At 43.9% G+C, this 24,724-nt stretch overlaps 1 protein-coding gene across 2 annotated transcripts in view; it reads right to left on the bottom strand.

Annotated features, from left to right (window-relative positions):
- Nucleotides 1-219: 219 nt before the first annotated feature.
- The window catches only part of hnf4a (hepatocyte nuclear factor 4, alpha), a 47,605-nt gene continuing 23,100 nt past the window's right edge, over nt 220-24,724 (bottom strand). Inside the window, exons 2-10 of one of the 2 annotated variants that reach the window (XM_078419038.1) lie at nt 24,521-24,695; nt 21,375-21,469; nt 19,509-19,615; nt 15,619-15,774; nt 11,264-11,351; nt 10,990-11,142; nt 7,424-7,660; nt 6,085-6,207; nt 220-4,899 (exon numbers count right to left, since the gene is read on the bottom strand). In XM_078419038.1, coding sequence (XP_078275164.1) covers nt 4,772-4,899; nt 6,085-6,207; nt 7,424-7,660; nt 10,990-11,142; nt 11,264-11,351; nt 15,619-15,774; nt 19,509-19,615; nt 21,375-21,469; nt 24,521-24,695 — 1,262 coding nt within the window. In that variant the 3' untranslated portion in view covers nt 220-4,771. Of the gene's footprint in view, nt 4,900-4,995; nt 5,255-6,084; nt 6,208-7,423; nt 7,661-10,989; nt 11,143-11,263; nt 11,352-15,618; nt 15,775-19,508; nt 19,616-21,374; nt 21,470-24,520; nt 24,696-24,724 lie in introns of those variants that run through there. The other variant, XM_078419039.1, reaches the window with a different exon arrangement.

Below are 24,724 nucleotides of genomic sequence, written 5' to 3' on the forward strand. Positions count from 1 at the left end.
ACATCGAAAGACAAAACTGCAAATAGATTCACGTATTCAAATAGGGTTGCCAACTTCCTCACTCCCAAATACGGGACAAGGTGACGTCACCGCCCTGTGCCCCATGTGACCTCACCCAGCCAGCGGCCACATGCTCCCGCTACACCAATGGCGGCCGCCCGGGCCGCTGGCTGGGTGAGGTCACGTGGGGCGCGGGGCGGTGACGTCACCCTTTGTCGCTAATTTGGGAGTGAGGGAGTTAGCAACCCTGCTATTACGAGACAAGGGCGGTCCAGTACGGGACAAACTAATTTAGCCCAAAACACGGGATGTCCCGGCTAATACGGGACAGTTGGCAACCCTATATTCAAACTTACTACTTTTGCTTAAGTGTTGGCAAACCCTCGCCCTCGAGAAAAGTTTTGAAAACTGAGAAATCCTGAGATAACTTAAGTTGGCAGTAAATATGTGAGAAATTATGATATCTGATCGGATGAGCAAAAGAGGCAAAGTGCTGGAGTAGCTCAGCGGGTCAGGCAGCAACTCTAGGGATCATTGGATAGGTGACGTTTCGGGTCGGGATCCATCTGCAGTTCATTGTTTCTCGATCTGTTTGGGTAGTCTGAATTGAATCACTCTTCATATAATGGTCATCACTAGGAGATAGACACGAAAAGCTGGGGTAACTCAGCGGGACAGGCAGCATCTTTGGAGAGAAGGAATGGGTGACGTTTCGGGTCGAGACCCTTCTTCAAGTCACCAGTAGGAGAACGTCTCTCCTCAGTATGACAAAGTGCATTGAGTTGAAAACGTTTCTTAAAGACTTTGTTGAGAGGCATCTCATGGCACAGAGTGCCAGACTGTATGTCCGCACATGATGCTCCTGTGGAGTACACGTACTGTTGGCCTCTATTGATTGTCAAGACAGAAGGCACCTAGCAGTTATTTGCTTTCTTTGCTGTGGATTTAGAATGAAACGTCAGAGGCTTAGCATTAACGTGGATTTTAAGAATCTGTGAAAATAATTGATTTTGAGTGAGCAAAGTTTGTCCTGAGACCAGAACCAGGGGCCACAGTTTAAGAATAAGGGGTAGGCCATTTGGAACGGAGATGAGGAAAAACTTTTTCAGTCAGAGAGTTGTAAATCTGTGGAATTCACTGCCTCAGAAGACAGTGGGGGGCAATTCTCTGAATGCATTCAAGAGAGAGCTAGATAGAGCTCTTAAGGATAGCGGAGTCAGGGGGTATGGGGAGAAGGCAGGAACGGGGTACTGATTGAGAATGATCAGCCATGATCACATTGGATGGTGGTGCTGGCTCGAAGGGCCGAATGGCCTACTCCTGCACCTATTGTCTATTGTCTATTGTCTTGAATCCTGGATTCAACACATCCAACACTTCTGTAATCAATCGTATTTTACAGCGTTTGCTCAATGTATCAAAGCACTCCCATGGCAAAATCTCATCAGGTTATCCAGCTCTTGAAATAATATTTAAAATGTCAAATCCACACTGGACCATCAATGCAAAGCATGCGTTGTATTAAAACACAAAGTGCTAGACGATCTCAGTGGGTCAGGCAGCATCTGTGGAGAGAATGGGACAGATGTCATTTTGGGTAGGGATCCTACTTCAGTCTGAGACTGGAGAAGGGTTTCGACTAAAAATGTTGCCTGTCCACAGATGCTCCCTGACCCGCTGAGTTCCTCCAGTACTTTTTGTTTTGCTGATGATTTCAGCACCTGCAGTTCCCTGCATATGCATTGTAGTAAGATTGCTTAAAAAACTTTCAGTACCATTCTAGATAGGTAAAACCAATCAAATTATCTCACAAATCTTTGAGAAACTGATCTTAAAGTGTTGCAGGAATTAACATGGAAAATGCTTTAAATGCTCTATTCATTAGTACATTATAAACAATGTATTTAAGCATACTCTTTACAATTCAGGGATTTTTTTTCAAGCTGGGATATGTCTTCTGTTTATTAATAAAGGCCAAATATTATTCTGGAAGAAACAAGGATATGTTACATTGGGCAATGTTACTTCAAGTGCATTTGAGGACTTTAGAAAAGGGTTAAATAAATCACTTTGGAATAAAAATGGTATGCAATAAATATGTTAGAGCACAGAAAGTTTGATTATAGATGAAGGTATTTGTAGGGCAATTTGGCTGGACAATCATACCAAAAATAACCTTTGCTGCTGGCTTTGAATCAGTAAAATAACAATATTTGGACATGTTTATAATTCTGGCATCAGATGAAACAAAGAACTTGTGTGAAATGTTACGATTTATAGCACTAATAAAGACAGAATATACTTTAATTGATACATCCCTACAAACTGAAATTAAAATATGAACACATTGTCACTGGGTCATTGTTAATAGATGGAAAGAAACAATTCTTGTTTAAAAATTGTAGGGCAGGGAAAGGAGAAAATATGCTTAATGTGATTTATGTGGGTCTATTTTAAGTGAAATATACCTGAGGTAGTGCACCCTGAATTGAATGACTTTTACAGTAGATGAAGCCATGTTGGTAGAGATAGACCACTCTGCTATACAAATCAATGCTGGCTTACAAGAACAATGTACATAGATCCAAATGATAAACTTGCTGGAAGATATATTACAAAATGGCAAGGCTTCTCATACTTCTCTGGAAATATATTTACGGACATTTAAAAAAATCTTGCACGGAAACGATTGTATGCATTTATAATTTTTAATTTTATTTTTAAATTTAATTTTTAATTTAATTTTTGTTTTTTAATTTTTAGAAATACAGCATGGAAACAGGCTCTTTGGCCCACTGAGTCCACGCCAACAACCCATCACTCCGTCCACACTAGTTCTATGTTAACCCACTTTGGCATTTTCTCTCCACGCAGGGCAACTTTACAGAGGCCAATTAACCTACAAACCCACTTGCCTTTGCCTTGTGAGTGGAAGCCGGAGCACCCGGACAAAACCCGCGTGGTCACAGTGAGAACGTGCAAACTCCACACAGACAGCACCCGAGGTCAGCATCAAACCTGGGACTTTAGCGCTGTAAGGCAGCAGTTCTATCAGTGCACCCTACTGTGGCACAAAGTCCACTGATTATTCATTTGCACAGCAGCAAACATTGTTTCTACAGAAAACCTACATGAGCTACAAAGCTAATTTTGGGACAATTATTGGGTACCTTGATCAAAATTCCCTCAAAATAACATGAAAAAGGAAATAAAAGCTCAATAAGAGCTATTGAGGACTTTCTGCAAAGACAGGACATTCCAAAGTTGGAATTGGAGTTCTGAAGTACTTTTGTAGGATAGTAATTGTTATAATCTTGGAGGCATTGAACAATAGTCTATTGGTACAGTAATTGGTGCATGTGTGATCCCTTTATCAATCTGTTATAAATGCTTTGCAATTAGACCATGGAGGAGGCAACTGTTTTAAGACAGGGCAAGTTGTTAGCACTTAGCTGGTTGTTCAGTTAAGTACAGCTGGTATAACAGGGATGTGAGACTGCCAAATTGCTCAAACAAGTTGTGTATATTATACACATTCTGGCAGCGTGTTATGCCCACGGAAATGAGCTATTCCTTGATTCAATAAATTGGAGTTTACATTAAACCTTTTTGATAGAATTATCATTACCGTAACCAGCAACAAAAAAAAACTTCTTCAAATACTTTAAATCTATTAAATAATTTTCATGAGATCTATTTTCCGATATGTACATCGACTCAAATTTGACTTACAGAAATAGTCAGAAGGGCAATCTAAAAATATGGCACATGAAGGAAAGAAAAGACGTGGAATCATACAACATCCCCAAATATTATAAAATCATAAATATTAGATTTGATAAACATTCAGAGAAGGAGGTTCTCCACTAAAGAGGAAAAGAAACATTCAGAACCAAAACCTTGCTAATTCATCCTGGGTCCATGCCAAAACCTAGTTCACATCTTGATTGTGGTTCCTTGATCACATTTGATTTCTTAAGCATGTTGAGAAATGAATCTGCAGATCCACCACCGATTGTCCAGCAATCTGGTGGTCCGGCACCTCCTTTAATCTGGATAAAATCACGAGAGCGCACTTGAAATCCCCCCTGTAAGACCCCCGAAGATATGGTACGTAGGCCGGGTGAGGCGGCCGATCTGGACCTCTTCGGGACTTCCGCGCTGATCGATGGGTCGAATTTGGCTGCTGCAGCCGGGGGTCTGGAACTCAGTTTGCACATCAGTCCATGATCTTTGAAACATGAAACATCAGTCCATCAGATCTTTGAATATGATCCCCTCATCTGCCTTCAAATGAACACTTACCCAGAACTGTTGTCGGTAAGCTAAGGTATGGCAGGAACATGAGGAACTTGGGGCGAACACAATGCCTTTAATAATATTATCTAAATTTGTAATAAATTCCATCATCGAAAGTCTGCTGCACTATATCCACTTGGCGGACAGAGTTAAAATCAACCCTTAAGAAGCAAGAAATAGTTATCATTACACATGTGGAATCCTAAATAATTGAATGAATCGAACCAATGTTTCCACATTAGTCTTTTGAATACACAGGAATACAATGTTTATTTGACAGTCAGTTAAACATCTACCTCGGTTTTAACCTTTTGCTTAATGTTGGATTTAATTGCTTCATCGAGTAAAAATAGAACATCGTCCTTATTGAAATAGCATTCACATCGAGCAGTTCTCTTGGTGTCGAAAATCTACAGAGTTATTTATTTCTTAATTTTGCCTTGAGATGGTTCCCACTAGCGCAGGCGAGATGTTACATAACTTCCTGTTTCGGAATGGGCACTGGTGGTTTTGATAATGATGGGAGAGAGCCTGATACCAATTTGTACGGCTCTGAAGCTGAACCTCCAGGTGGAGAAGGCAAAGGTGTTTCAGGTGTCGCTGTGATATACAAATAAAAGAAAGAAAAATATTTCAGTTCAGTTTAGTTTATTGTCACATGTACTGAGGTACAGTGAAAAACTTTTGTTGTGTGCTAACCAGTCAGCGGAAACACAATACATGATTACAATCGATGCGTTTACAGTGTATAGATACATGATAAGGGAATAACATTTAGTGCAAGGTAAAGCCAGCAAAGTCCGATCAAGGATAGTCCGAGGGTCATCAAAGAGGTAGGTAGTAGTTCAGCACTGCTCTCTGGTTGTGGTAGGATGATTCAGTTGCCTGATAACAGTTGGGAAGAAACTGTCCCCGAATCTGGAGGTGTGCGTTTTCATACTTCTATACCTTTTGCCTGATGGGAGAGGGGAGAAGAGGGAGTGGCCAGGGTGCGACTTGTCCTTGATTATGCTGCTGGCCTTGCCGAGGCAGCGTGACGTATAAATTGAGTCACTTATTATTACGTTTTCAGAGGAAAAACTGAGAATGAAAGAATGTATTTAAAACAAATGGATTTGCCAAGTCACAGTAATTAAAATGAACAGCAGTATTAACCCAGCTAAAAACGTTGGGAATAAATTTGAATGGTCCCATCGGTACATTCCTCCTGCTCTTCCCGTGTGAATGAGAAACAAGGGCAGGACAATAGCCCTCTATCTACCTCTTACATGGGCAGTGAGGGAGAGTCCAATGTCCCGGGAACCAAAACCTCAACAAGCCACAGACATGGAGGCATGGTGGCAGCTAACCTCTGAGTTCAGCTAAAATCTGAATTCAGTTAAAATCTGAATTCATCTAAAATCTGGATTCAGCAAAAATGTGAATTCAGCTAAAACCCAAATTCAGCTAAAATCTGAATATGGCTAAAATCTGAATTCAGCTCAAATCTGAGTTGAACTATCATTAGGCATGGAATGGTGGGTTCTACCATTAATGAGAGGTACAAATCTGATCTATTTAGTTGCTTGTGGACATAATGGGAATGCTACATATTAGGCAATATCAATAAAGATATTGGTACAAGATGAAGATTTACTCTTTTTGTATTTGTAAGTGTCTTGTCACAATTAAAAGTAGGACAACATGACATTAAAACAGGTAATCAAAGTTTGATCTATGAAAATGAAAGCCACATTTTTTGCCATTAGTAATTTGTGCGCGTGGAGGACATGGGTTAATACTCACAGATCTGCCCGTTGTGCACAGGGGCCGGCATTGTGCTGGTCACTATTACGTTACTTGCTAGGTGTTCCTGGACCAGGTGAGGATGTAGCGAGTGGTGTGCATGTGGTGTCTCATTTGCTGTACCTGAAGAACAAAGAACGCAAATGAATCTGGGAAAAGAGGCCAAGAAGCGTAGCTTCCACAAATTAACTGAGCATAGAGATAGTGTGAAAACAGGCCCTTCGGCCTACCGAGTCCACGCCGACCATCGATCACCCATTCACACTAGTTCTATCCTACATCGGGACAATCACAGAAGCAAATTAACCTACAAACCAGCGCGTCTTTGGAATGTGGGGGAAAACCGGAGCAGCAGGAGAACACCCACGTGGTCACGTGGAGAACATGCAAACTCCGTACAGACAGCACCCAAGGTCAGAATCAAAGCCAGGTCTCTGGTGCTGGTCGGCAGCAACTCCGCAATTCAGTATTGTTTTATAAAAGGGCAGCCTTATATTTGATTAAAAAAATTATTTGGATACAGCACTTCAACAAAACTGTCAAAAGTGCAGAAAAGCAGCGTTAAGTTGCGGGCTGTAAATGAGATAGTGAGTTATCTCCAGAACCAAGTTGAAAATAATCCATGGATTCTCTGAGCACAACGCAAAGTGCCGGAGGCACTCAGGTGGCCAGGCAGCATCTGTGTAAGGAATGGGCAGATGATGTTTCCAGTTAGGGTCTTTTGTGCATTCTTTCACACTTTATCTCCTTCTACCAGCTATCTTCCCTTCACTCCAATCCTGAAGATGGGTCCTGATCCAAAGTGTCCCCCGTCCATTTTCTTCCTCAGATGCTGCCTGACGGCTGAGTTTCCCCATCGTTTTGTTGTCTGCTCAAGATTCCAGCATCTGTAGCCTCTTTTGTCCCGATGCTTCCACTGTTTGTATTAAATTCTGAAACCTGTTTAAAATCTGTTTCATCTAATGCGGTTGCAAATAGCTCTGGATTAAAGAAGTAGTAACAAGAAAACACAGATGGTGGTTTTCAAAAGAAGACACAGAATGCTGGAGTGCAGGTCAGCAGGCATCTGTGGAGAACATGGATAAGTGATGTATCGGGTCAGGACCCTTCTTTAGACTGGAAGACTTCAGACCAGTTTGGAGGAGAATCCCAAGCTGAAACGTCGCCTGTCCATGTTCTCCTGACTTGCTACCTGACCCACTGCATTCCAGCACTCTGTGCCTCATAGCTCTGGATTAAACATTGCTCTAAAGAGAATATTAATTTAGTTTGAGTTTTGTAATCGATTGCATTGGGACAACCTAGCAAGTGTTGTGTTGGGTTTAAAACTGATTCTCACCTCCCAAAAGCATCTCCTGAAGCAGGTTGTCAATTTTAGCCATTCCAAAGAGTTTGACAAACTGGATCTGCTCTATCATTTGCCAGGTGATACTCTGCAAGGTGGGTAGCAAAAGCAGCAAATCTCCAAATCGTCCTCGGGAGTCATACTGTCTGTCATTGATATAGTCCTCCAAGCTGACCTGTACCTGGAAACGCATGCGCTTGATCTTGGCAGGGTTACTGAGCCCCTTGGCATCTATGGAGAGAAAGTAATTCATCATTTTAAAGCTGCAACATCCCACTCTATCTCACGGAGTCATAGAGTCGTACAGAGTGGAAACAGGCCCAACTCGCCCACGCCAACCAACATGCCCCATCTACACTAGTCCCGCCTGCCTGTGTTTAGCCCATATTCCCCTGCACCTATCCTACCTTGCACCCATCTAAATGTTTCTTAGAAACAGGCCCTGTGGCCCAATACCCACGCTGACCAACACGCCCCATCTGCACTAGACCCACTTACCTGTGCTTGACCCATATCAATAGACAATAGACAATAGACAATAGGTGCAGGAGTAGGCCATTCAGCCCTTCGAGCCAGCACCGCCATTCAATGCAATCATGGCTGATCACTCTCAATCAGTACCCCGTTCCTGCCTTCTAAACCTAACCTATCCACCTATCCAATTGTTTCTTAAACATTGCAATAGTACCTGCCTCAACTACCTCCTCTGGCTGCTTGTTATATACTTGCCACCCTTTGTATAAAAAAGTTTCCCCTCAGGTTCCTAATAAAATGCATGGCACAGTGGCGCAGCGGTAGAATTGCTGCCTCACAGCGCCAGAGATCCGGGTTCGATCCTGACTACGGGTGGTGTCAGTACGGAGTTTGTGCGTTCTCCCTGTGACTGAGTGGGGTTTCTCCAGTTTCCTCCCACACTCCAAAGACGTACAGGTTTGTAGGTTAATTGGCATTGGCAAAGTTGTAAAATTGTCCCTAGTGTTGGACAGTGTTAGTGTACCTGTGCAGGGGATCGCTGGTCAGTGTGGATTCAGTGGGCCGATGGCCATGTTTCCACACTGTATCTCTAAATTACTAAATTACTAAATTACTGTATCTCTAAATTATCTCTGACTACGGGCGCCGTCTGTACGGAGTTTGTACATTCTCCCCGTGACCTGCGTGGGTTTTCTCCGAGATCTTCGGTTTCCTCCCACACTCCAAAGACGTACAGGTATGTAGGTTAATTGGCTGGGCAAATGTAAAAATTGTCCCTAGTGGGTGTAGGATAGTGTTAGTGTGCGGGGATCGCTGGGCGGCGCGGACCCGGTGGGCTGAAGGGACTGTTTCTGCGCTGTATCTCTAAATCTAAATCTAAAATCTAAATTCTAAGAGCAAAGAGAATCTTTCCCCCATCTTAAACCTATGTCCTCTGGTTTTCGATTCCCTTACTCTGGGTAAAATCAAAGGGGTATCGAGAACCTTGCCTGTAGTCTACTGCTAAAAAGGAGCAGTCTGAAGAAGGGTCTCGACCCGAAACGTCACCCATTCCTTCTCTCCTGAGATGCTGCCTGACCTGCTGAGTTACTCCAGCATTTTATGGCTTAAAAGGAGCGATCATTTGATTTATAGAGAGTTGAATCACATTAAACATTTGATTTAAGGTAACCTGGAGCAGCACAAGGTGATATTGGGTCTGTTGTATTTGTAGAACCAATGCTAGATTAATCACACAGAATGGATGTTGATACTTAAAGCATTGCTGCAAAGATTACAAAAACATTTGCAGCAGAATTTAATCTCCCTGGCCACAACTTTCCCACTAAGAATTCAAATATGAAACATGGTATTGATTAAACACATCTAATCTGATTTAAATTCAGAATATTTAAAAAAAACATTTAAGAATTGGCTGAGAATTTCCTTGGAACTGATACAGTTCTGTCAAACATGACCTGGCTAACATAGAACATAGAAGAGAAAATTTTCTCTGCACCCTTTCCAGCTTGACAACATTTTTCCTATAACAAGGTGCCCAGAACTGAACACAATAATCTAAATGCGTCCTCACCAATGTGTTATACAACTGCAACATGACCTCCCAGTTTCTATACTCAGTAGTCTGACTGATGAAGGCCAATGCGCCAAAAGCCATACTGACCACTCTATCTACCTGTGCTGCCACTTTTAACGAACTATGTACCTGTACTCCTAGATCCTTCTCATATCATATCATATATCATATCATATATATACAGCGTGGAAACAGGCCTTTTCGGCCCACCAAGTCCGCGCCGCCCAGCGATCCCCGCACATTAACACTATCCTACACACACTAGGGACAATTTTTTACATTTACCCAGTCAAATTAACCTACATACCCGTACGTCTTTGGAGTGTGGGAGGAAACCGAAGATCTCGGAGAAAACCCACGCAGGTCACGGGGAGAACGTACAAACTCCTTACAGTACAGCACCCGTAGTCAGGATCGAACCTGAGTCTCCGGCGCTGCATTCGCTGTAAAGCAGCAACTCTACCGCTGCATTACCGTGTCGCTCTACAACATTCCCCAGAGCCCTACCATTCGCTGTGTAGGTCCTGCCCATGTTAGGCTTCCCAAAAAGCAACACCTCATGTTTCTCTGTATTAAATTCCTTCAACCATTCCGCTGCCTAACCGATCAAGATCCTGTTGTTATATTTTGACGACCATGTTCATTATCTATAATACCACCCACTTCAATGTAATCTGCAAATTTGTTAATCATGCCATGTACGTTCTCATCCAAATTATTGATATAGATGACAAACACCAATGGGCCCAACACTGAAGCCTGAGGCACACCACTAGTCACAGGCCGCCAGTCCGAGAAGCAACCTTCCACCATCGCCGAAGATAGACACAAATGCTGGAGTAACTCAGCGGCAGCCATTCCTTTTCTCCAGATGCTGCCTGTCCCGCTGAGTTACTCCAGCATTTTGTGCCTATCTTCGGTTGAAACCCAGCATTTGCTGTTGCTTCCTATACCTTCCACCATCACCCTCTGCTTCCTTCACTGGAATACACTGGAATTTAGAAGGATGAGAGGAGATCTTATCGAAACGTATAAGATTATTAAGGGGTTGGACACGTTCGAGGCAGGAAACATGTTCCCAATGTTGGGGGAGTCCAGAACAAGGGGCCACAGTTTAAGAATAAGGTGTAGGCAATTTAGAACTGAGATGAGGAAAAACATTTTCAGTCAGAGAGTTGTGAATCTGTGGAATTCTCTGCCTCAGAAGGCAGTGGAGGCCAATTCTCTGAATGCATTCAAGAGAGCGCTAGATAGAGCTCTTAAGGATAGCGGAGTCAGGGGGTATGGGGAGAAGGCAGGAATGGGGTACTGATTGAGAATGATCAGCCATGATCACATTGAATGGCGGTGCTGGCTCGAAGGGCCGAATGGCCTCCTCCTGCACCTATTGTCTATTGTCTATTGTCTTCCATGAAGCCAATTTTCTATACATTCAGCCACCTTTCCTTGGATGCCATGGGATCTAACGACCATTGACACAATTAGTTTGGGGCATGCTTCTGTCACCTACCTGGATCAAAGAAAACGATAGCCTTTAAGCAAGCATACTCATTGTCATCTATCTGGATCTCCTGAAAAGTCTGGACCAGTTCGTCGAGAATTCTAGTTGCCACGCGGCTTATTTCCAGCTCTGGACAATTGCGTGGGATGATGTAGTCGTTTCCTTCAGAGTTCAAAGAAAACCGCGCACATTAAAACAATATTATGAGAATGTTTTAAACAGACGTTTTATTTCACAAGTGAACCGTGCATGAAAGTATTTAAAACAATATGTATAATCTTACCTAAGAGTAGAACATCTTTGTACATCATGGAACGCTTTGCAGCTCCGAGCAGTAAATGTTCCCCGGCGTGGCCTCGTAATAAAGCAACCTGCTCAATAAATCCATGAATATTAATCACACTTTGTCAACTTTGTCGCATCGTGACTTAATATCCCGTTGGTATCTTTTAGATTATTTTTTTTAGATTTAGAGATACAGCGCAGAAACAGGCCCTTCGGCCCACCGGGTCCGCGCCGCCCAGCGATCCCCGCACACTAACACTATCCTACACCCCACTAGGGACAATTTTTACATTTGCCCAGCCAATTAACCTGCATACCTGTACGTCTTTGGAGTGCGGGAGGAAACCGAAGATCTCGGAGAAAACCCACGCAGGTCACGGGGAGAATGTACAAACTCCGTACAGACGGCGCCCGTAGTCAGGATCGAACCTGAGTCTCCGGCGCTGCATTCGCTGTAAGGCAGCAACTCTACCGCTGCGCCACCGTGCCGCCCTTTTAATGCACGCATAACCTAGAATTACTTTCCTTGCCAGTTCTTTAATAGTTGTTGAGTTGACAAGTTCACAAGTTATAGGTGCAGGATTAGACCATTCGGCCCACCAATCGTGGCTGATCTCTGCCTCCTAATCCCATTTTCCTGCCTTCTCCCCATTACCCTTGACACCCGTTCTAATCGTGAATTTGTCTATCTCTGCCTTAAAAATATCCACTGACTTGGCCTCCACAGCCCTCTGTGACAATGAGTTCAACCGATTAACTACCCTCTGACTAAAGAAGTTCCTCCTCACCTCCTTTTTAAAAGAACGCCATTTAATTCTGAGGCTGTGACCTCTGGTCCTAAACTCTTCTATCAGTGGAAACTTCCTTTCCACATCCACTCAATCCATGCCTTTCATTATTCTGTAAGTTTCAATTAGGTCCCCCCTCAACCTTCTAAACTCCAGTGAGTACAGGCCCAGTGCTGTCAAGTGCTCATCATATGCTAACCCACTAATTCCTAGAATCATTCTTGTAAACCTCCTCTGGACCCTCTCTAGAGCCAGCACATCCTTCCTCAGATATGGGGCCCAAATTTGCTGACAGTACTCCAAATGCAGCCTGACCAGTGCCTTATGGAGCCTCAGCATTACATCGTAGACACAAAATGCTGGAGTAACTCAGAGGGATGGGTGACGTTTCAGGTCGAGACCCTTCTTCAGTCAGTCTGGAGTAGGGTCTCAACCCGAAAAGTCACCATTCCTTTTCTCCAGAGATGCTGCCTGTCCCGCTGAGTTATTCCAGCATTTTGTGTCTACCTTCGATTTAAACCAGCATGTAGTGTTCTTTCCTTGGCATTCTATCTCTGTTTTTGTATTCTAGTCCACATGATATAAATGCTGGCATTGAATTTGCCTTCCTTTCACCCAAAGTCACCCAATAATTCAGGCAACTTAAAATGTGAGTAGCCAATTTAATGATAAAATCAGAAGAATCTTACAAGACAGCTGTACAAGACAATGGCAAGGCCATATTTCAAGTGCTGTGCACAATTCTGATCAACCGCTGATAGGAAGGATGAACTGGAAAGGGTGCAAAAAAAAAGATTTACGATGGCGTTACCCGATTGTTTGAGTTGTAAGGGAGGCTGGGTGGGCTGGGTCTTTTTATCCTAGAGAGAGAGGGGAGGGGGAAGGTGGCTGAGGGGTGACCATAGAGGTAGCGAGTACGGAGAGAGCATAGACAAGATGAAGAGCCACAAAGAGCCCGCAGAGCCTAAAACTAGAGGGTGTAGGTTTAAGGTGGGAGGGAAATGGACCTGGGAGGAATCTTTCTCACACAGAAGGCAGTGCATTCATGGAATAAGCTGCCAGAGGAACTGGTAGAGGTGGGTATTTTAAAGATACTTGTGCAGGTACACGGATAGGAAATGTGTGGGGGGTTATGGGCCAGGTGCAAATGGGACAAGATCATACGACAACTTGGTCAGCATGATGAACCGGGCCAAAGGGCACGTTTCCGTGCTGTACAGTTCTATGACTCCGTAACACAAGCTGTACATTTCAATGCACTTAATCTAGGAGGTGAGGAGGAACTTTGTTAGTCAGAGGGTAGTTCATCTGTGGAGCATCGCTGCAGTGGGCTGTGGAGGCCAAGTCAGTGGATATTTTTAAGGCAGAGATAGACAAATTCTTGATTAGAACAGGTGTCAAGGGTTATGGGGAGAAGGCAAGAAAATGGGATTAGGAGGCAGAGATCGGCCTTGATTGAATGGCGGTGTGGACTTGATGGGCCGAATGGTCTAATTCTACCCTCTAAAACTTGTGAACGTGAACGTGTGAACATGATTACAATTATGCTTTAATCTTTATCTGTTCAAAGTATTTTTTTCATCCACTCATTCAAATTCTTCTGTTGAATTGAATTTTTGGTGAGCATGAGTGATAAGGCCAGACAAAATGACATGAATTATAGGCAATGCATATTTGACCAATGCAGCGGTAGAGTTGCTGCCTTACAGCGAATGCAGCGCCTGAGACTCAGGTTCGATCCTGACTATGGGCGCCGTCTGTACGGAGTTTGTACGTTCTCCCCGTGACCTGCGTGGGTTTTCTCCGAGATCTTCGGTTTCCTCCCACACTCCAAAGACGTACAGGTATGTAGGTTAATTGACTGGGTAAAATATAAAAATTGTCCCTAGTGTGTGTAGGATAGTGTTAATGTGCGGGGATCGCTTGGTGGCACGGACTCGGTGGGCCGAAGGGCCTGTTTCCGCGCTGTATCTCTAAATCTAAATTTTTAAAAAATGACTTAGCTCGAAGTATTTCTGATAATTCAGACTGAAAGCGTAAGAGCTTACAGTATGACTGGAACTCATACTAGAATGTCCATCAGGTGTTCGTTTGGAACTAGTAACCGAGCTTTATTGGAATGGGCATGATCTCGTCCTTCAGAATAGAAATGCTGAGGTATTCAATAAATCATATGCCTAACAATAAGTGACTCGATACTTTATTTGTCCAGTGTTAATGTTTCTCACAAATGCATAAAATGTAACGTTAAAATGGGTAAAAAAAAAGGTTGCGAACAACAACAAAATGTTTAAACATTAACTTCAAAGAAGAATGTCAATGGGACTAGTTTTGCTTCTGTGGTTGGTTTTATGTTCACCGGGCAATTGACTGATTTGCTGTCTCCTGAAGCTGTTCTTTTGTTTTTTTGCTCATTCTTCCCTCTGATTATTTTGTCAGCGCACAATGTTCTTATGCACTGCACAACAGAATTTCACTTCAAAGCTGATAGCTGACCAGCTCAATGCTGTTTGCTGATAGCCAGGGGCGTCACGGTGGCGCAGCGGTAGAGTTGCTGCCTTTCGGCGCCAGAGACCCTGGTTCGATCCTGACTACGGGTGCTTGTCTGCACGTTCTTCCCGTGACCTGCGTGGGTTTTCTCTGGGAGCTCCGGTTTCCTCCCACACTCCAAAGATGTACAGGTTTGTAGGCTAATTGGCTCGGTATATTTATACATTGTCCTCAGTGTAAGTGATTCGATCCTATCTGCGGGTTTTTTCTGTACGGGGTTTGTACGTTCTCCCTGTGACCTGCGTGAGTTTTCTCCAGAAGCTCCGGTTTCCTCCCACACTTCAAAGACGTACAGGTTTGTTGGTTAATTGGTGAAAATGGTAAATTGTCCCTAGTGTGTAGGATAGTGTAAGTGTGCGGGGATCGCTGGTCGGCACGGATTCGGTGGGCCGAAGGGCCTGTTTCCACGCTGTGTCTCTAAACTAAACTAAAACTAAGCTAAACATAACTAGACATTTTGTGCGTGTAGTCCTGGAGATAATGGCCTGTTGCTTCTCTGTGGGCTCACGGTCAAGCGATAGGTAAGAAAGAGGAGGCATCTGTTTTGTTGAAATCAGAAATAGTTTAGTTTAGTTTAGTTTAGAGATGCAGCGTGGAAACGGGCCCTTCAGCCCACCGAGTCCATGCCGACCAGCGATCCCCGCACACTAACACTATCCTACACACTAGGGACAATTTACCATTTTCACCAATTAACCGACAAACCTGTACGTCTTTGAAGTGTGGGAGGAAACCGGAGCTTCTGGAGAAAACTCACGCAGGTCACGGGGAGAACGTACAAACCCCGTACAGAAAAAACCCGCAGATAGGATCGAATCTGGATCTCTGGCGCTGTAAAGCAGCAACTCTACCGCTGCGCCACCGTGCAGACGGTACCGAGATAATTCAGAAACCAGTGCTGTTCCTGGCAGGAAAACCTCTGGCAGCCTTACGCTGGCTCAAGGATGGCACCGCCTACATACAGGACAGGGGGGCCTACATACATATGCCTGGTATTACAATCAATGTTACAAACCTGGTCATCCAGGGCAAGCTCACAGAAAGCTGGGATGTATTTGGCCCACTCCACCAGCACCAACAGTTGCTGCTTCATGGACTCACACACATCACTTATCACTGCAATCTTCTTCGATCGGATGTCACTGTTTATAACCGATACAGGAGAAGAAATCTGGAACAACATCAGAGAAAACAAATGGTTATTTAAAATCTTCATTACTCAATGTATTCATTTTTTTTAGACTTTAGAGATACAGCGCGGAAACAGGCCCTTCGGTCCAGCAAGTCCTCGCCAACCAGCGATCCCCGCACACTAACACCATCTTATACACTAAGGACAATTTCCAATTTTACCGAGCCCACTAACCTACAAACCTGTACGTCTTTGGAGTGTGGGAGGAAACTGGAGATCCCGGAGTAAACCCACACGGTCACAGGGAGAACGTACAAACTCTGTATAGACAGGACCCGTAGACAGGATCGAACCAGGTCTCTGGTGCTGGAAGGCATCGACTCGACTGCTGAGCCACCACGCCGACCTTCAAGTACACAAAATATCTTTGTGCGCCCGTACTAATTGGTGCTATTTCATATGACAATTTTCTGGCCACCGTGACAATAATCTCTCGCAACCTCTGTTATCCCCCACTTCAAGTTGTTCGAATATGGTCACAGAGGATATGACAGCTAGTTCTACATTATCACGGCAGTTGTGTTCCTAAGAAACTCTCATGTGCTAGAAAATCGCTTTATGAAAAGCACTGTGTCAATGGTAAAAGGGGGTTATGAGCTGGAGAGTTTCAGAATAACAACAAAATTATTTTGCTGACAGGGTCTTTTTAATAACTATAGGTTTTATTTTTATACTGCCAGCTAAAAATATAAAAGGCTGTCTGTTACATTATTTAGACAATAGACAATAGGTGCAGGAGGAGGCCATTCGGCCCTTCGACCCTTCGAGCCAGCACCGCCATTCAATGTGATCATGTCTGATCATTCGCAATCAGTACCCCGTTCCTGCCTTTTCCCCATACCCCCTGACTCCGCTATCCTTAAGAGCTCTATCCAGCTCTCTCTTGAATGCATTCAAAGAATTGGCCTCCACTGCCTTCTGAGGCAGAGAATTCCACAGATTCACAACTCTCTGACTGAAAAAGTTTTTCCTCATCTCAGTTCTAAATGGCCTACCCCTTATTCTTAAACTGTGGCACCTTGTTCTGGACTCCCCCAACATTGGGAACATGTTTCCTGCCTCTAACGTGTCCAACCCCTTAATAATCTTATACGTTTCGATAAGATCCCCTCTCATCCTTCTAAATTCCAGTGTATACAAGCCTAGTCGCTCCAGTCTTTCAACATATGACAGTCCCGCCATTCCGGGAATTAACCTAGTAAACCTCCGCTGCACGCCCTCAATAGCAAGAATATCCTTCCTCAAATTTGGAGACAAAAACTGCACACAGTACTCCAGGTGTGGTATCACTAGGGCCCAGTGCAACTGCAAAAGAACCTCTTTGCTCCTATACTCAACTAATAGAGTCTCATTGCACAAGTATCAATAGAAGCGAAGATAGACACAAAACGCTGGCGGAGTAACTCAGCGGGACCGGCCTACACCTCCGGAGAGAAGAAATGGGTGACTTTTCGGGTCGAGACCCTTTAGACATTTACACTGTAAATGGATTGATTGTGATCATGTATTGTCTTTCTGCTGACTGGTTAGCATGCGACAAAAAAACAAAAAGCTTTTCACTATACCTCAGTACACTTGAAAATATACTGAACTGAACTGAACTGAACTGTTTCGCTGCTTCACAGAAGATTTTCCATTTACAAGATTATGGCTGATGTAAGATAAAACAGATTAGTGCATTAAACCCAACAAATTAAAACCATGTTGCACAACTCGACATAACCACATTCACCAAAAGGTCAGCCCTTTTAATTTTTTATTAAAGTTTTCAAATGGCACGAGTTAACTATTTGGAGTATATAAACTACTCAGGCAAAACTTTGCCTTCAGAAGACAACCTGGTGACTAAGCAATCAGTCATTTGAAGTTAAATGTAAATGTATCTCATACAAAAGGTCTTAAAATGAATCACATATCTGTGATCTCAGGAAATCATTTAAAGTATTAATTATCTGCATGACTGCTTTGGGTGTTCGAAAGTAGTGGAAAGTAATTCATCGCGATAGGTTCAACTAAAATTGTTCATTTATATTCACTGTTACTCTTTTAATATAAACCAATGAGGTTATGCTTTATATTTGCAGTCACTTTCCAGCTAGTTAAAAGTGTACCTGTTTATATAAATTAAACTATGTGGGTTATTTGGTCAACATCTTCCAGTCACAAGGTAGAACCGATAAATGACTATGAGAATTAACCCAATTTAAGAATTAACCCAAATCGAACTAAAATGGTGGATGGTGTTGACCGGTTTTGGGGATAGTAGTTATAATAAGGTTAAACAATGTGGCAACTGTTACACAACCTCGGTACGTGTGACAATAAAGTACCTTTGAACCGTTGAAAGAATAATTTGAATTTAGTTTATTGTCACGTGTACCGAGGCACAGTGAAAAGCTTTTGTTGTGTGCTAATCCAATATTCAAGATGGCGTCTATCTGTGGTGACACGTTTCCAGTAGCACAGCAGAAAGTCATCAATTATAGTCCTCAGCTCACCTGCATAAAAGAAACAGCAGAAACCAGCGCTGCAAGTGACAAGCCGCCAATGCATTTAAACGCATTAGTGCCATTGCGATCTACCAGCTGCAACGGAGCTGCCGGCTGCAAGGGAATTCCCGATCGCAGTGGAATTCCCGACCTGGCGGAGGATCGCGGGAACGGTAAGGACTGTACCTGGATACACCAGGGAGGCCTTCATTGTGTCCAGAAACGTGGCAGGCAGGCAGGACTACAAGTCAGACTGAAGCGCAGGGGACTATGACCCCCTCTCCCTCCCATCCCACCACCCAATGTACAGTCACTGGAAAATAAAGTGGAGGACTTAAGGTCAAGGCTGCTTTACCAAAGGGAGCTGAAGGAATGCTCTGTGTTCTGTTTCACAGAGACATGGCTCACCCCCAGACTCAGCCGTCCAGCATGAAGGTTTCTCCATCCATCGTATGGACCGTACGCAGGCATCTGGGAAAGGGAGAGGCGGGGGCGTCTGCCTCATGGTCAACTCTTTGTGGTGCCCGGACGTGGCAGTTCTGTCTAGCTCCTGCTCTCCGCATCTGGAACATCTGACGGTGAAGTGCCGCCCCTTCTACCTCCCGAGGAAATTCACCTCCATCATCCTGACTGTGGTCTACATCCCACCCCAGGCAGACGTCCGTCTAGCACTGGAGGAGCTGCACGCCGCGGTCAACAAGCACAAGACAGCGTACCCCGCAACCTTTACCACCATAGCCGGGGACTTCAACAAAGCCAACCTGAAAAAATCACTTCCAAACTACCACCAACATGTCTCCCGTAGCACCAGAGGATTAAACACCCTTGACCACTGCAATACGACCATCAAGGATGCCTATCGCTCTATCCCTCGCCCTCAGCATGGAAACAGGCCCTTCGGCCCACTGAGTCCATGCCAACCAACAATTATCCATACACTAGCACTATCTTACACAATTTACAGAAGCCAAGTAACTTACAAACCTGTTGGAGTGTGGGAGGAAACCGGAGCGCCCGGAGAATACCCACGTGGTCACAGGGTGCATATACAAACTCCGTACAGACAGCAGCCGTAGTCGGGATCGAACCTGGGTCTCCGGCGCTGCAAGCGCTGTAAAACAGCAACTCTACCGCTGCGCCACCATGCCGCTTTAGCTAGATCCATTCTGGGCAACCATCCATTTGCTAAAAGCATGGTAGCGTGAGTAAAGATCCTGTTTTTACCTGTCGAGATAGAACCTCTGCTTGTATGAGTGCGTTAATTGAAGGCAGACTGTTGTCATCGTAGCTGGACCTCCTTGTGCTTATTCTGTCTCTTTCATTCTGCACAGCTGGAATGAAGATCATACCTTTAAAAAGTTTGTATTTTCCAGATGTAGATTCTGAATCTTAAAGAATTTATAGCATCAAGCATTAAAGTGGCATTTCATTTCTAGATATACAGCATAGAAACTGGCCCACCGAGATCAATCGCCCGTTCGCTCTAGTTGTGTTATCTCACTTTCTCATTCATTCTCTCCACACCAGGGGTAATTTACAGAGGCCAATTAATCTCTAAGCAAGCATATTTTGGGGTGTATGGGAGGTAACAGGGAGTCACAGAGAGAACGTGCAAACTCCACACAGACAACACCCCGAGGTCAGGATCGAACCTGGATCTCTGACGCTGTGAGGCAGCAGCAGCTTTACAACTATGCCACTGTGGCCGTCATTTTGAAAAAACTCATCAGTGTATTATTTAGCATACAAATACATCAAATTATGCGTTATAATAAACATCATAACTAAATATTTTAATGTAGCTCGCAAACTACAACGAAACGGACATGGATACACAAGTAACTGCAGATACTGGAAACTTGAGCGAAGCACAAAGTGCTGGAGGAACTCAACAGGTCTGGTAGCATCTCTAAAGGAAATGAACAGACGACATTTCAGGTCGGGACCCTTCTTCAGTCTGAAGGGTCCCGACCCGAAACACTGGTTGGTGGCATGGTGACACAGTGGTAGAGCTACTGCCTTGCGGCGCCAGAGAGCCGGGTTCGATCCTGACCACGGGTGCTTATCTGTACAGAGTTTGTACGTTCTCCCCGTGACCTGTGTGGGTTTTCTCCGAGACCTTCAGTTTCCTCCCACACTCCAAAGATGTGCAGGTTTGTAGGTTAATTGGCTTGGTGTAAATGTAAATTGTCCCGGGTGTGTGTAGGATAGTGTTAGTCTGCGGGGATCGCTGGTCGGTGCGGACTCGGTGGGCCGAAGGGCCTGTTTTCATGCTATCTCTCTGAACTAAACTAAACTAAACTAAACTAATAATACTGTAAATGCAAACAACCTGGAAATGGAACACATCTATATGGCGCACATAAAATTTAATCAGTTGGCTACAATGAATAATTTTTATGAGGGGAAAAAAGCAGGAATGCAGTCAACTGTCATGAGAGTTCTCAAGGTTAGGCATAGGTTTATCAGTGGAGACACCGTGTTCAGTCAGAGTGCGGCTTCTAAATGTTTGCTCAGCACTAACTGGTCATGGGCCTCAAGTGAAACCCATTGAATATTAACAGATTTGGGAAAAGATTTGAGCTGGGGAACTCTACTTTCATTTTTTTCCCCGTTTCAATTAGGCTTCCCAAGCGATTTTATTGCAAAGAGCTGGAAATTGGTTTACTTAGGGCAAAGCAAACTAATTAAAGGAAGAGGCACTGCTGTTGAAACATATGTGGAATTCATTGCCACAGACGGCTGTGGAGGCCAAGTCAATGGGTATTTTTAAGGCGGACATTGGCATCAGATTCTTGATTAGTACGGGTGTCGGGGGTTATGGGGAGAAGGCAGGAGAATGGGGTTGCGAGGGAAAAATAGATCAGCCGTGATTGAATAGTGGAATCGACTTCATGGGCTCAATGACCTAATTCTGCTCCACTAACATTTGAATTTATGATCTTATATGCACCTGAAGCCTCTCTTACAAGCCGGTTAAGAGCATTGCCTGAATAAAAAGCCCTCTAGCTCCCTTCTTCTAACACTCATGACATTCAGATGCCTCATTATCAACAGACTTTACTTCATGCATATACTGAGTCTCCTTACCTTCCTTTTTCATCCCTGCACGAAAGCACTTTTTTAATCTGCAGTATCTACATTGGTTCCGTTTGTCCTTGTCTACAATGCATTGTCTGTTAAACCTTAAAGGGAACACACAAAAAAGAAAAAATCACATTGTTATCAACTATCAGTTACCCATAACACAGTCAAGTACACTCAAAGGAATGTGGGCATGTTGTGTGTTTTGTACATGCCACCATGTACATGGTACAATTTGCCATAAATGTAGAAATCATGTACAAAGCACCGGGCGACACGGTGGCGCAGCGGTAGAGTTGCTGCCTTACAGAGCCGGAGACCCGGGTTCGATCCTGACCTCGGGTGCTGTCTGTACGGAGTTTGCACGTTCTCCCTGCAACCACGTGGGCTTTCCCCAGGTGCTCTAGTTTCCTCTAGAATTCCAAAGATGTACTGCTTTGTAGGTTAATTGGCTTCTGTACATTAGTGTAGCTTAGAACTAGTCTACGGGATGATTGTTGTTCGGTGTGGACTCGTTGAGCCAAAAGGCCTGTTTCAACGCTGCATCTCTAAAACTAAAACTAATCTAACAATCTCCAATACTTTTATAAGCACAAATAAAGTCTCCTCAATCAATAAGAAGGAAACAGCGAGGGAACATTTTTAATACTTTAATTCCCATTTATTTTCCCAAGAAAATGAAATTATAATCCCAGGGCAGTCTGTCCTTTAAATATTTACGTCACAGAAACAACTGCGGAACTCCTAACTCTTTGATGATTGATGTTCAGTGCTTGAGTATATCCTGTTCAATTAACATAATTAGTTGTTCGTTACAAATAAACAGTTCTATTGTTTCCGCTAAGTTTTATATTTGATGTAGCATCCAATTAAAAAATCATTCAACTAGTCATATTCTAAATCATCGAAACGTGATTTTAATTCTTTGCATATATTGCAGGATGCGTTTTCAGCTGAGAGTATTCTTGTCTGTAATCATACGTTGTGATTGTACATGAGTTAACTAATGTCTTGAGAGGAAATTAAATTTAAACGTGATTATATTCTTTTGGAGCTGAGATACAGGGAAAGGAACGTGAGTGAACAAATAGCGTCAGTCAACAAAACTAGCTGGTAGAGCTGCTGCCTCACAGCGCCAGAGACCCCGGTTCGATCCTGACCTTGGGTGCTGTCTGTGTGGAGTTTGCCTGTGACCGCATGGTTTCGTCCAGGTGTTCCGGTTTCCTCCCACATCCCAAAGACGTGCGGGTTCGTAGGTTAATTGTCCTCTGTAAATTGCCCCCAGTGTGCAGGGAGTGAGAGTGTGGGATCACATAGAGCTAGTGTGAACGATGGTTGGGTGATCGATGGTTGGGCTTGGTGAACTCAGTGGGCCAAATGGCCTGTTTCATGCTGTTTCTCTAAAAACCTGACTTTGGGTGCTGTGCACATTCTCCCTGCGACTGCCTGAATTTCCTCCGGGTGCTCTGATTTCCTCCATAATCCCAAAGATGTGAGCGTTTGTAGGTTAATTGGCTTGGTATAATTGTAAATTGCCCTTAGTGTGTGTAAATTGCCCCTAGTGTTTATGTGCAGGATCGCTGGTCGGCGCGGACTCGGTGGGCCGAAGGGCCACGCTATATCTATAAACTAAACTAAACTAATTATTTTAAAATAGAGGCTAATCTTTGTAAAATTTCTTGGTTGCCTTGCTAGGTATAGTTTGGTTATTGGAATCGCCCACTGTTATATTTCATGGACGTATCATAAAGATGTTATCAATGGAAACATAACAAAAGTGTTCGTCTTTGCCTGGTACTAAATACTAAAATGGCTCCACTTAGATCACGAACATCCCAACACAAACATCCTCTTAAATTGGAGCCTCCTTATGTTTGTTTCTCATTTGGCAGTAAGGTTTTATGAGCGGATTGTTTAATGGATGTCATACAATGTTCATTTTAACCAAGGTTACTCACATTACAGTGAATGAAAGCTTCTTTCTCAGGTGACCATTTTTGAGGGTAAGTAATTATTCCCTGTTTCAGATGCCTTAACTCCTAATTCACCTTTGGTTTCGGTAATTAGGATAAGTTATTTAAAGAAGAGTTAATGAATAAGGGGCAGCACGGTGGCACAGCGGCAGAGTTGCTACCTTACAGCACCAGGGACCCGGGTTAAATCCTGACTACCGGTGCTGTCTGTACGGAGTTTGTACGTTCTCCCTGTGACTGTGTGGGTTTTCTCCGGGAGCTCTGGTTTCGTCCCACATTCCAAAGAAGTAGAGGTTTGTAGGATAATTTGCTTCGGTAAAATTGTAAATTGTCCCTAGTGTGTAGGATAGTGCTAGTGTGCGGGGATCACTGGTCGATGCGAACCTGGTGGGCTGAAGGGCCTGTTTCTGTGGTCTACCTCTAAACTAAAACAATTAATTATTAAGGAAAGTCGAAAATAATCAAACCATGGTTTTATGAAATACTAGACCAAGTGGACCCGTTGGGCCCAACCCTCTCCTGCATTGGTGCAGCACCCTCTCTCCCCATCTCCTCTCCCCCCCTTCCCCCTCCCCCATGCCACATAAGATGCTGGTGTATGAATTCAAGGTAATGTCCAAGGTAATGGAAGAAAAGTGTTATCATCACTTATTAAAAAATGGCTCTCACATAAAAAAACAAAGAGTTGGAATACTTGGGTCTTCCTCAGATTGGAAGGATGCGTCTGAAGAGTGTCCTGGGGATTGGTTCCCGCTCCTCAGTTGTTTACGATTTACATCAATGACCAATAGGAGGGAATGAAATGTAAGGCTTCTAAGCTTGCCAATGTAGTCTGAGGAAAGGTCATCCATTCCTTTTCTCCAGAGATGCTGCCTGTCCCACTGAGTCACTCTAGCATTTTGTGTCTATCCTTGTTTTAAACCAGCATCTGCAGCTCCTTCCTACACATACAAACACTCTCGACTCTCTTGACGCTTGACGATGGTGCATCAATCCTATGTTGCATGGGGAAGAGCATGCAATGTGCATGGAGTAATGCCAAGATGTGGTTGCTCCTCTGTTGCATGGGAAAGAGCATGCAATGCGCATGGAGTAATGCCAAGATGTGGTTGCATGCCCTTTGTGTAGTTTTACGAGCATGAATTTTGCAACCTACTGTGCTGGTCTGAGACACTTTACCTGCAAGAGTACATGTGGTTTTTCCGGACACTTCGTCGGAAGAAGCCTTTGCAGCCATCGCAACTGGAAGCACCGTAATGCTTTCCTGTAGCTCGATCACCACAGATCGCACAAAGAGCACCAACACCAAGGCTGTTGGACACGTTCATGTTGGTGGCTTCAGATGGAGACGTCTCTGGGAACAACAGAAACAAATACTTTTAG

The sequence above is a fragment of the Rhinoraja longicauda genome, chromosome 22, assembly GCF_053455715.1.
Source record: "Rhinoraja longicauda isolate Sanriku21f chromosome 22, sRhiLon1.1, whole genome shotgun sequence".
NCBI classification, from domain to species: domain Eukaryota; kingdom Metazoa; phylum Chordata; class Chondrichthyes; order Rajiformes; family Arhynchobatidae; genus Rhinoraja; species Rhinoraja longicauda.